Raw genomic sequence first — 12,814 nt, forward strand, 5'->3', positions numbered from 1 at the left:
AGTTCTTTTAGAGAGATTCAACTGTTTTGTTTTTGTTTTATTTTTTATTACAAGTTCCCTGGTTATTACAAGCTTTTGGTTTGTATCCAGGATTCCAAAAAATTGCTTCTGACAGTATCTTTATGCTATTTTTTTGTGTGTATGTGATGGAATCACTTTCCTCTTGAGTATTGTCTGCAACTTTGTAAACATCTTGACTCCAAAATTATTCTTTTAATCTTTTCTTTAAATTTAGGATTTCTTTGATAAGAAATGGTGACAAGCTTCCATCTCAGGATCATTTGATTGTTCAAGAATACATTGAAAAGCCTTTCCTAATGGAAGGTTACAAGTTTGATTTAAGAATTTATATCCTGGTAACGTCATGTGATCCACTAAAAATATTTCTCTACCATGATGGACTTGTGCGAATGGGAACAGAGAAGTACATTCCACCTAATGAGTCCAACTTGGTAAGTGGTACTAGACACTATGATTTTATCCATTTGTTCAGGATCTGCTTTTTAAAATACCCATTGTGTATAAACATTAAATGAACAAAATTCTTCCTGTCAGACTTTTATAGTCTAGAAGAATTATATACATAAACAAGACTGCCTCTAATTTATAGACAGCTTTGTGAAAATTAGAAAAAAATTATGTATCTCCTGTTCCAGGAAGGCTGATTAGGAAAAGGCACCCCCCTCTGGGTGCTCTGAGCATAAGGCTGGATTTTGAAGTATGTATGTGTATATAGTGGTCCTGGATAGAAGTGACTGATGTGGAAATATAAGTTAAAATAATATGCCATTGAGAAGTGCAGATTAAGTGTAATGGAATTGAGTGTAGGAATAGATTTTGTTCAATTTCTCACAGTAAAGGGGGTATTTGAGCAGGTTTTGTATGAAAGGTATGTTTTAGAATGTGGGAGAAAGTACATGAAACAGAGAAAGAAAATTTTATCAGAAAGTAGAGTTATAATTTTTATTGGAAGAAAAGAGAGGGTTTTAAATTTACGTTAACTAATTATGAAGTAGAGAAATACATTGGCAGTTTTGGGATACATTTTTAAATTCTATTTAGTGGAGATTTTTGTATTTTTCCCTAAGATTACCTTTGTGAAGCCATAACATATAGATGAAAGTCATGCCTGTATAGTTTATGAAGGTCTAGCTATAATTTATTATCATAATTTATGATAAAAGTCATAACTGTAATTTGTAGTTTCTGAGAGATAAACTGTAGTTTATTCTCCACACTTAAGAGTTCACTTAACCTCTACCTCTTTTTTTGGATCTACTAATTATAGTAAATATTACACCTAATTAAGGTTTGTTTCCCATTTTTGTCAAAAGCCTGGTTATTGCTCTTCTCCAATATTATGTACATAATTAACTCCACCGAGTGGTCATTTTCCAAAATTAAATAATGACTGATCATAAAGGTTACTATGTTCAATTATCTAAAAAATGTTTTAGACCTGGTCAATGAAGAAGTAAGGGAACTGCCAAAATTTTTACAGGAAAGGAAGATGAAAGAAAGCAGCATCTCTTTAAAGGTCATAAGGTATAACCCTATATGCAAAACAGAAAAAGAGACACAGAAATACAGAACAGACTTTTGAACTTTGTGGGAGAATGTGAGGGTGGGATATTTCAAAAGAACAGCATGTATACTATCTATGGTGAAACAGATCACCAGCCCAGGTGGGATGCATGAGACAAGTGCTCCGGCCTGGTGCACTGGGAAGACCCAGAGGAATCGGGTGGAGAGGGAGGTGGGAGGGGGGATCGGGATTGGGAATACATGTAAATCCATGGCTGATTCATATCAATGTATGACAAAACCCACTGGAAAAAAAAAATAAAAAAAAAAATAAATAAATAAAGGTCATAAGGTGTAGATATATCCAGTCTCCAAGTAATGTTTGGACTCTACTGCATTCTAGACATTGTGCTGGTTTTGGAAAAACAGTGACCATGTACTTGATCTTACAAAGCAACAATCTAGTGGGGAGGCAGAAAATAAGATAAGCAATTATAATGCCTAGTGATGAGTGTAATGGTTTAAGAAACTGAGGGTACTATGGCAGTGTATAGCAAGGGCATCTAACTCAGTTGGAGATGAAGGTTAGAGAGGGAGTTTATAAAGTAAATAGTGAATAGTTTGAATAGTGAGGGGTTAGCTAGGCCAGAGATGGCGTGGGATGGGTTAAAGCTCCAGGTAGAAGAGTGGCCCAGAGATGAGAGGGAGCATGTTATGTCTGCAAAGAGTAGATGTATTCAGCATGGCTGAAGCCCAGACTAAGAAGGGTTTCCTAGGTGGTACTAGTGGTAAAGAACCTGGCTGCCAATGCAGAAGACTTAAGAGATGTGGGTTTGATCCCTGAGTCAGGAAGATCCCCTGGAGGAGGGCATGGTAACCCACTCCAGTATTCTTGCCTGAAGAATCCCATGCACAGAGAAGCCTGGTAGGCTATGATTCATAGGGTTGCATAGAGTCAGCCATGAAGCAACTTAACATATATGCACAGACTAAGAAAGGATGGATGTTCTTATATCAGGATGGAGAACCCTAGAGGCCAGATCTTGGTAGACCATAGCTAGGATTATAGAATTTACCCTTAGAATAAAGGAAGCATTGAAAGATATTAAACAAGGGAAAGAAGGAATGAGATTTTTGTCCTAAAAAGGTCACCTGGTCTACAGTGTGGGGAATGTGAGATGGTGCTATAAATGGATGGGAGAGACTAGAGTAAGGGGGATAAGAAACTGTATTTCTAGTCTAACCATGTGTGAGAAAAAAGATGACGTAATTTGAAGTAAAGAATAAGAACATGGGTTTCAGATATATCTATGGTAACATAGATAGCATTGACATACTGACAGGTTGATTTGTTGAATGAGGGATTGAAGAGAGAAATTAAGGATAAAACTCAAGAGTTTTGGCACAGACAGTTGGGTGGATGGGTGACATTCACTGTGATAGGGAGTATAGCAGCTTTTAAAGGCTTTGCAAAAAGCTGATGTGTCTGGTTTGAGATGCCCGTATAACTTCAAAATGGATCTATACTATTGGCATTTGGATATACAGTTTAGGTCTGATGTTCAGATGAGAGAGGTGAGCTACAGGCATAATCTGGGGCTTGTCAGGTCATAGATTATAATTAAAATAGTTGGTGTGAGTAAGGCTGGATTATATAAATGTAAGGCAGATAGTCAGGTTTTGAGAGGAAAGAGGAAGGGACCAGATAGGAAAAGGTTAGACTTAGAAGCTCATTTGGATGATAAAGTGATTTATTCCAGTTTCTTAAGTTGTATGTATATAATCTGCTTAAGTACACTGGGTTAGGAAGTCGTATTGAAGATGAGAGTCAGGAGATGAGGCCTCTAGGTTTTGCTTTGCCAAGTACTGTTGAGTCACATCATCTCCTGGCTTTGGTTCTCATATGTATGAAAAGGTATATTCTCTTGTATAAACCTCAGTCTTCATCATATACCTCTAAAATTTCATGATTGAATTCTTACATGAAGGTATGAAAAATCTAAAGAGTGAAATACAAAGCTTTATCTAAAATGAGGTCGCTTTATGTAAAAGAAGTTTAAGAAAAAAAGGAGGAAAAAGGAAACCAAAATGCTCCCATTTGGTTGTTTTGGGACAGCAGACTGCTGCATATTTTTTTCCCTCTTCATATTTCTAATTTTTAAAATGGTGTGTATTTTATGCATTTTGTCTTAAGTAAGAATTAAATATTGATAAACTACATATAAGGAGATCATATAAGAGAATTTCAGAAATTGAAATATAATGAGCATTCAATTTTTTGCTACCAATGTATCAGTCCACCAATCCTTGTAAAACTTTGTAATCCTAATTAATTATTTTGAGCCTATACATTGAAAAATAGGGTAGAGAATGTAGGTTGCTATTGATTCATAGCTGCCATCACTTCCCCTTGTGAAAAATGTCCAACTGACAATTAACTGTTTGATGGGGATTTTTTGTCAAGGTAGATGTGAAATTGTGGAATTTCCAATCCTACGTACAAAGATAATGTTTTAATAAAAATGCAGTTTCATTTCTCTTTCACTAGGATAGCTAGAATTTTTATTATTGCTGTTAGTATTCTGCCAAATGGAGAGCTCCTCAAAAATTATTTTCCAAACCAAAAAATGATTTCTAGTTTGGAAACTAGGAAATGTTACAGTTTGATTAATTTCCTTTTTCTTTAAATCAAGCACTTAAAATTAGTCAAGCTTGAGATTTATGCACTTTCTTTTAACTTAAAGCTTTTTCTACTGTGTCTGTCTTGTTCGTCTTTGTGTCCACAGGGCCCAGCACATATTCCTCCCAGTAGTGGATGTTCCTAAAATTTTGTTCAATGAATGAAAAAAAAAATTCTTAATTACTTGTGGGCATGTGGATTAGTAAATACCTGTATTTACTAATTTATATTAAATACATAAAATAACATGTAGCTCATATGATCATTTCTATATATTTGTTTCAAAGATTTCAGTACTATAGACTTAAGTAACTGTAGTAAAAATAAAATATGATCTAAATATCATTGGTTATTAACAAATCAAAATAATAATCATATGCTTGAAGTATATATTAATTGCAATGCAACATAGTTATCTCAAGTGGTCTCTGGGAGTAGGATCATGAGTGAGTGTTTATGATAGATTGACATGGAGCCGTTAAATCATGAGAAGGTTTAAATTTTGAGTTCTTTTTCAAGTTTATTTGAGGATAACAGTGTCAACAAACATAAGACTATAAAGAGACTAAGACCCCTAAGAGTGCCAGTATGGAGCACTGTAAATTTACGGTTAGTCACTTAGACACGTGCGCAGCATTGTGTGATGTTTCTGTCTGCTGACCCTGAGGGCCGTGTGTCGTGTTAACAAGTCACAGTGATCTCCCAGCCAGGATGGCAGAGCAGAGGTTGTGGCTGGTATACCGCTTCTGTTTCTGCTACTTACTTGAACTTTCACTTTAAAATTTTTGTTGGAAAAGACCCAGAATGCTGTTTCAGAAAATTCTTTTCCCAAAACAAATTAGAATGAAAATTTTAGAAAAACATGAAAACAAACCAACTCAGAAAAGCAAACTTCAGAGTTAGAGCACTTTTCTTGCTTAGCAATATATAGTTTTGCATTTTCACTTAATTACCCTACATATCATTATTATTTTCATACTTCTATGGTAGATATATTTTCAGTAACATACAGAGTAACTTTGTAGATGACTATATTCACAATCCTTTTCAGAAAAATGTGCCATTGCATTTTATTTGAAAATTATATAATCATGAAATTATCAATCTGCATATTTTAAACTTTAAAATTGTCTTTTCTTTTTGAATACTTTCTTTTCTGCGGAACCTTGTGGTTCTAGAGTTTCACAGGTGGTAACAGCGTTGGTTCTTACTTGTTACAGACCCAGTTGTACATGCATCTGACAAACTACTCTGTGAACAAGCATAATGAACGTTTTGAAAGAGATGAAACTGAAAACAAAGGCAGCAAACGTTCCATCAAATGGTTCACAGAATTCCTACAAGCAAATCAGCATGATGTTGCTAAGTTTTGGAGTGATATTTCAGTAAGATTGTACCATTTCATAATTTTAATTGTCTCTCCTCATATTAATTGAAAGGATCATCAGCCATTTAAAATAAAGAACCCGTTACATTAGATTGAGCAGATATAGTGTATTTTAATGAAGAAAGTGGTGTGTAATAAGTAGATAAGTAGTACTAATAGATAAGTAGTACTTTTACTGCCCATGATTGGAAAGGGAATTTTAAATGGAGGCCAAAGCATAGGTCAGGCTTTCCTGGTAGCTCAGCTGGTAAAGAGTCTGCCTGCAGTGCAGGAGACCCTGGCTCTATTCCTGGGTTGGGAAGCTCTGCTGGGGAAGAGATAGGCTACCTACTTCAGTATTCTTGGTCTTCCCTCGTGGCTCAGATGATAAAGAATTGGCCTGCAATGAAGAAGACCTGGGTTCGATCCCTGGGTTGGGATGATGCCCTGGAGAAGGGAATGGCTATCCACTCCAGTATTCTGGCCTGGAGAATTCCACGGACAGAGGAGCCTGGCAACCTACAGTCCATGGGGTCCCAAAGAGTGGACACGAGTGAGCAACTTTCACTTTCGCTTTTCAAAGCATAAGTCAAGGCATGGAAGTACGAGAATAGTTAAAAGAGGTCCAGATTGGCACATATTGTATTTGTGGGAGATTCATGAGGACTTATGATAATATACGTGAAGACTAACTTTTAGGCCTGAAAAGCAAGGCTTAACTTGGTAGACAGTATGGATTCATTCAGTTTTTAAGGGAAGTAATAATGCCAAAGGCCATGAATTTAAAAGATAAATCTGAGAATGAGTGCTAGATGGGTTAGAGTAAAGACCAAGAGTAGATAGAGGAGGGTGCTTGAGAGTAGCTTAAGTGAAAAGGATGGTCTGAATTGAAAGAGGTGACAATGAGGTGGACCTTAGAGATGAACTGAGTGTTCAGAATGGGGAGGTGGGAAAGAAGTATTCAGAGATTCCTCTGTAGTTCTAAGGAATAATTTTGAGGTGAATGGTGGGTGTGGCGTTATTTAAAATAGAATAGAAAGAAATTTATTTTGAGAAGAGGATATAGAGCTTAGTTTTGCAGATGAGAGAAAAGAGTTCTACCTATTGATTTGTTAATTCATTCATTTATTCAGTAAACATTTGTTGAAGCTGTACTATAAGCTTGTCTCTGGCTGTTAATTTGAAGATATGTAAGATACAACTCCAAGAGTCTCAAGAGTTTGGTAGGAAAAACCTGCACATAAATTGTTAATAAAATGCAGTGTATCAAGTACAAAAATATAGACATACATTGGATTTGTGGGAATGTAGATTAAGATCACATATAGTAGCCTTTGTATTGTAGAGGGAATAGATGGAGTATAGTGTAAATGGAGATAGGAAGAGGACTTCCTGGAGGAATTGACACCTGAATCAAGTTTTTAAAAGTCCACTAGGCTATGATGGATTTTACTTTAGATATGTTGAACTTGAAATTCTCTCTCAGGTAGAAAAGCACGCAGTTAACAGTATATGTATGGGGTAAAATTCATAACTAAAGCCATGGCAGGGGATGCAATTCCAAGTGGTAATGGTTAAGAAAGAAAAGGAAATCCATATGAGAAGATAACCTTGATGAAACAGACCCTTTTATTAATCTTAGCAGAAATGTTAAAAAAATATTAAAATGTTAAAAAAAATATTCTCATAATGATAGCTTACTATCCTGTGGGTCAGAAGCATCAAACTGCTGAAATTTGCAATTTTGGAAAATATCTCATTGATGGTAGATCCTATTTTGTGATACCTGGATGATTTAATGAATGGGTTGTTTGATGACTAGCTCAGTGAGACCAAATTTTAGATGCCCTCTGGTGTTCTTTTTTCTTTACTAAATTCTTCACTTTGATTCTTCAGAGAAGTCTTTGTGAAAAGGTGGAACCTATTGGGTTGTCAATTAGAGAGGAATATACTGAGAGTCAATTAGAGAGAAAAATGAGTCCCATTAGCTTTACAGACATTGGTTTTAAGTGGTGCTTTCCCCACATAATTTAATTAGGAGTACAACTAATACTAATGACTATGGAAATTAAGTTTTCAGTTAGAGCCTAGAATATAATTTTCAGATATGACCTGAATATAGTAATTGTGCTCTTACCCATTTCATGAGTTTTTCTATAAATGGATAAATTTTGACTATATTAGTTGTATATAAATTATCTTATAAATAACCAATTAATAAATAATAGACTGATAGCTTCCAAGTGCTTTCCTACAATTATCCTGTCAAACTGACTGTATTTATGTAATTATTTTAAAATTTCCATTCTTTATTAAGAATTGCATATACTTACAGATATCTTCTTAAGATCAGTCAATGGGATAATGTAAAAAAGAGAATGACAAGAGAAGGTGGAGAGGGCAATTATTCAGTAAATTTTTATCTTAATAGTTTACAAATTTCATGAATTTAACTTAGAACTTTTTTCAATGACCACTTTATTGATGGTAATTTATCTAAGAAGTAGCTGTCTGTATATGAAAACTAACATTCATCAATACTCTCTCTGTGTGCTTTTGTGCTGGTCAAGAAAGAATAAGAAATCAAGAGAAAATCAGGCCATGAAGGTTAAAAATGACTAAAACCATTCATAAAATCATCCTTACTGAATGCCTTTTATATACTTTAGGTAAAAATCTAAAAATCATCAATACTGGAAATTCTTAGAAGCATTAGTGGAATTTTGTTTGATTATGTCATTCCTGACTTCACATATACATGCAATCTTGTCTTTACATTCTTGAAAATACGTTGTTTTTTATGTAGAAAAAAACACAGATTTGCAATTCAGAGTCTAAATATTCATCCCCACCTCCTCACTCCCAGCATGTCTTATTTCACATAGACAATTGTTAGCAAAGGTTTTAACTTTTTTCCCCTAGTCAAGTAGTTTCAGTAATATCTCAAGATTTATGTAAAGTATTCTTTGCTCTTTTATCTCCATATCTGTGGTGCTATTAATACCATGAATTTGTTATTTTGAATAAAATTTCTGAGAACAGCCTTACAAGGCATCTCTGATAGACCCAAATACAGTCTGTGTTGGGATTCTGGGTAACAGTGAAATTAACTTTGTCTTCCATTTTTTCTGTCATATAATAAATGCTGCTTCCCCAGGCAATGGAATATTTGTGGCTAACCAGACATATGAGGTGGAGTTCTAGAAGAATGAAGGATAAACATAGCAATAGTAATTAAGTTGCTTACCCCTTTTGAAGGTTTACTCTGTTCTAGGCACTATGCTAAGCATTTCACATGGAGTCTCATTTTGTCCTTTCATCAGTCTTTTAAAAGCAGGTATTATTATTATTATTGCCAGCTTACATTTGAGAAAAATGAGACTCATAAAGTTAAAGAACATGACTGGGGTTGCACATCCAATAAGTAGAAAAGTCTGGAATAACTCAGAAAGTCTGACTTTGGAGCCAGATTCTTAATTGCCATACAATATTGCCTGTACCTATAGTTCAGTTCAGTTCAGTCGCTCAGTCATGTCTGACTCTTTGCGACCCCATGGACTGCACGCCAGGCCTCCCTGTCCATCACCAACTCCCGGAGTTTACTCAAGCTCATGTCCATTGAGTTGGTGATGCCATCCAACCATCTCATCCTCTGTCGTCCCCTTCTCCTCCCACCTTCAGTCTTTCCCAGCATCAGGGTCTTTTCAAATGAGTCAGTTCTTTGCATCAGATTGCCAAAGTACTGGAGTTTCAGCTTCAGCATCAGTCCTTCCAATGAACACCCAGGACTGATCTCCTTTAGGATGGACTGGTTGGATCTTCTTGCTGTCCACGGGACTCTCAAGAGTCTTCTCCAACACCACAGTTCAAAAGCATCAATCCTTCAGCACTCAGCTTTCTTTATAGTCCAACTCTCGCATCCATACATGACTACTAGAAAAACCATAGCTTTAACTAGATGGACCTTTGTTGGCAAAGTAATGTCTCTGCTTTTTAATATGCTGTCTACCTGTAGAGAGGGGCTTAAAAAGAATATATTCTAAGCAGAAACCAGGGGGACAGCTTTTCTGCAATCCATAGCTTGTTCTTAGACTTCAGTAAATCAACTTTTTCTTTTATTAGCATTAGTAACTCACCCTAGTTGTATTATGTGTCCTCAGAGAAAATGTTGATAGGTCGTTGATTGGCATTACTCTGATCTCAGATAAACCTTTTGAACTACGAAGTCATCACTGCATGAAGAAACCCAACTGTCCCAAATTTTGTCTTCTTGGCCTTTCAGCCTTTCTCTAAATGGAGGTTCTATAATGTTGCTTGTGAAATAGTTATTTTCCTTGGAATTTTTTTTGCCTCCCACCCCCTCCCCTTTTGTATGGTTTCTGAGAAGGCGCGCTTATGATCCTAGCTTACCTATTTAACAAATTCAAGCCACATTCATAAACTTTTATTTTATTTGTTCACAAATGATTTTCAGCATTTACTAAATGCCAGGTACTATTGTTAAGGAATGGGAATGGGGTTGTAAATGATACAGACAAAGACTCTGCCCCAAAACAAAAAGAAAAAAGATGAGCTGGGCCTATGCTGTGTAGTGACACTGTAAGGAATAATGTTTGGGTGCCTACTTTTGACTCAGGTGTCAGGGAAAGACTCTCTGAATGTCAAGGAGCCAGACATTGAATTATTGGGGGAAGAGTGTTCCAGGAAGAGGGATCAGCTAGTGCGAGGAGCCTAGAGAAGGTGAGCATGCCTGGACCACAGTGGGCAGGGCATGAGTTGGGTGAAATGCAGTCTGAGCAACAGTAGGGATAAGATACAATAGAGTTTTGTGAACCTGGCCAGCATGCTAGTTCATAAATCCAGGCCTTATTTCCATGTATATAAATGGATATAAAGAAATAAAGCTTTTCATTCTTTTGTTTGAATCACAATCCTTATAGGAATTGGTGGTGAAGACTCTGATTGTAGCAGAACCTCATGTCCTGCATGCATATCGAATGTGCAGACCTGGTCAACCTCCAGGAAGTGAAAGTGTCTGCTTTGAAGTTCTGGGATTTGATATTTTGTTGGATAGAAAACTAAAGCCATGGCTTCTGGAGGTAAGGTGTTTCTTTAAGAAGAAAGAGAAGTGAGTACTATTCTTGTCTATTGAAACAACTGCTTGTTAAATGTGTACTTGGCACAGATATTTCATTCATTGAGCATAAAGAGTCTTGAGTGGAGTATATTGGAGGAAGAGAATGAAAATTCAAGGAATACAACATTTGCTAGAGTGGATCAGTGTGTTTGATCTTATTTTTCCCAAATCAGCATTGGGTGAATTTCTAGGCTAGGCATTGTGCATATATGCCTGGATCTGCTGTTACTGATTTGAGGTCTACTTTCTCTACCGTTTTCTCAGCGTCACAGATCTTCCACTTCATGACTTCAGGATGTTGTGTTTCTTCTGTGTGGGTGCTTGGGCTGCTGGACTGTAGCTCCCTGGCTTCAGTGCCCCTCCCCTTCAAACTCTCCTAGAGAAGAGAGGCTCCAGTTAGCTCATTAATCTTAGTTAACACCTAACACACTGGGTAACATGAATTCTTCAAGACAGTATTATGTGCCTAGGGCTCCCCTCGTGTCTAGCCTATCAGCTGTGCCTTTGGGTTGGTTTTCTGCCAGTCCCTGTAGTTAGAGTCATCATTATTTTTCTTCCATTATAAAAGGTCACTTAACATTTAGAAAATACAGAGTAATACAAAGGAAAAATAAAAATGATCTCTGTTTAAGTTTTTTTACCTTTCTTTTTTATTATGTTTTTATTACATATAGAAGAAACCCAAGAAGTCATGTGGTCCTACAGCACCCCAGCCAGTACGCCTGGTTCTGATCTTCAGTCTCTGTTGTCACCGGTCGCATGGCCACAAAACACTGTGTTTAGGAAAATAGCACCTACCTAAACACTTAGTATTTACTAGATTACTTACATTTTAAGGAATATATTGTTATAGAAGATTTCATCATCAACTCCCTTTAATTTTAAGTTGATTACCTCTTTGTTTTTGTTAATGATTTAGAAATTAGAAGTTACATCTGTAATACCAAGATTTTGGAAAGCGAATTGAATGAGTGATAGGTGAAATCAAGACATTCAAAATATATTTTTAGGAAAGAACACTTCCTGTTTGAGGCTCCTGCTTTCATACGTGTGTTTGTTGAATCTACTGTGAACAAATAATGTGTATTATATTGCTAATCAAATACAACTCTGTCAGGTATTCAAATTATACTCCTGGCTTGGATCCTAGAAATAAGATAAATGTGAACAACTTTACATATCCTTTTACTTCCTCCGTTCCTTGAATGTGAAAGCACTTGATTCTGAACAGTGGCCCTTCGTCTTACTTAGTCCTGACATTGTCGTCTTTATTTATACCATTTTCTTATCTTACTTTCCTTTCCTGTTCTTTGTTGTTCAGTTGCTCACTTGTATCCAACTCTTTGTGACCCCGTGGACTGCAGCTTCCCTGCAGGCTTCCCTGCCCCTTACCACCTCTTGGAGTTTGCTCAGATTCATGTCCATTAAGTTGGTGATGCTGTCTAACCATCTCATCCTCTGCTACCCGCTTCTCCTTTTGCCTTCAGTCTTTCTTCCAAGCATCAGGGTCTTTTCCAGTGAGTCAGCTCTTTGCATCAGGTGGCCAAAGTATTGGAGTTTCAACTTCCACATCAGCACTTCCAATGAATATTCAGTGTTGATTTCCTTTAGATTGGCTGGTTTGATCACCTTGCAGTCCAAGGGACTCTCAAGATTTTCTCCAGCATTACAATTTGAAAGTATCAATTCCTGTTCTTACCTGTATTATTTTTTGCCCTATACTTGTCTTTTAGCTTTGATGGGGTGGGAAAGAAGTGAAGGCACGTGCGTGAAATAGAACTGAAAGGATAATAAGAAATAATGATTTTATAGGTATTTTATTCACCTAATTTTAAAAGCATTTGCCTAACTGAAGCTGACTGTTGCTTGGTTAGATCAGAATTGACTGAATGGTTGAATTATGTATTTTTTAAAAGCTCAAGAATACCGTTGCTTGCATTCATATTTCTTTATACTTTATTTTCTCCATAACTTCCTGATCAATAAATCACTTAAAAAAAAACACTCCACAATAACTTATTTTAATTTTATATTCATTGTTTCATCATTTTCAAATCAATCATAGCCCTTTAAAAAACACCACAATAATAGGCAGCTGTGAGTACTG

At 36.2% G+C, this 12,814-nt stretch overlaps 1 protein-coding gene across 4 annotated transcripts in view; it reads left to right on the forward strand.

Moving 5' to 3' along the window:
- The window catches only part of TTLL7 (tubulin tyrosine ligase like 7), a 157,933-nt gene that overhangs the window by 72,936 nt on the left and 72,183 nt on the right, over positions 1 to 12,814 (forward strand). For all 4 annotated transcript variants that reach the window (XM_043460860.1, XM_043460861.1, XM_043460857.1 and 1 more), the window contains exons 7-9: positions 236 to 452; positions 5,425 to 5,589; positions 10,511 to 10,669. In XM_043460860.1, the coding sequence (XP_043316795.1) occupies positions 236 to 452; positions 5,425 to 5,589; positions 10,511 to 10,669 (541 nt within the window). The remainder of the gene's footprint in view (positions 1 to 235; positions 453 to 5,424; positions 5,590 to 10,510; positions 10,670 to 12,814) is intronic.

This window comes from Cervus canadensis, chromosome 2 (genome assembly GCF_019320065.1).
Source record: "Cervus canadensis isolate Bull #8, Minnesota chromosome 2, ASM1932006v1, whole genome shotgun sequence".
NCBI classification, from domain to species: domain Eukaryota; kingdom Metazoa; phylum Chordata; class Mammalia; order Artiodactyla; family Cervidae; genus Cervus; species Cervus canadensis.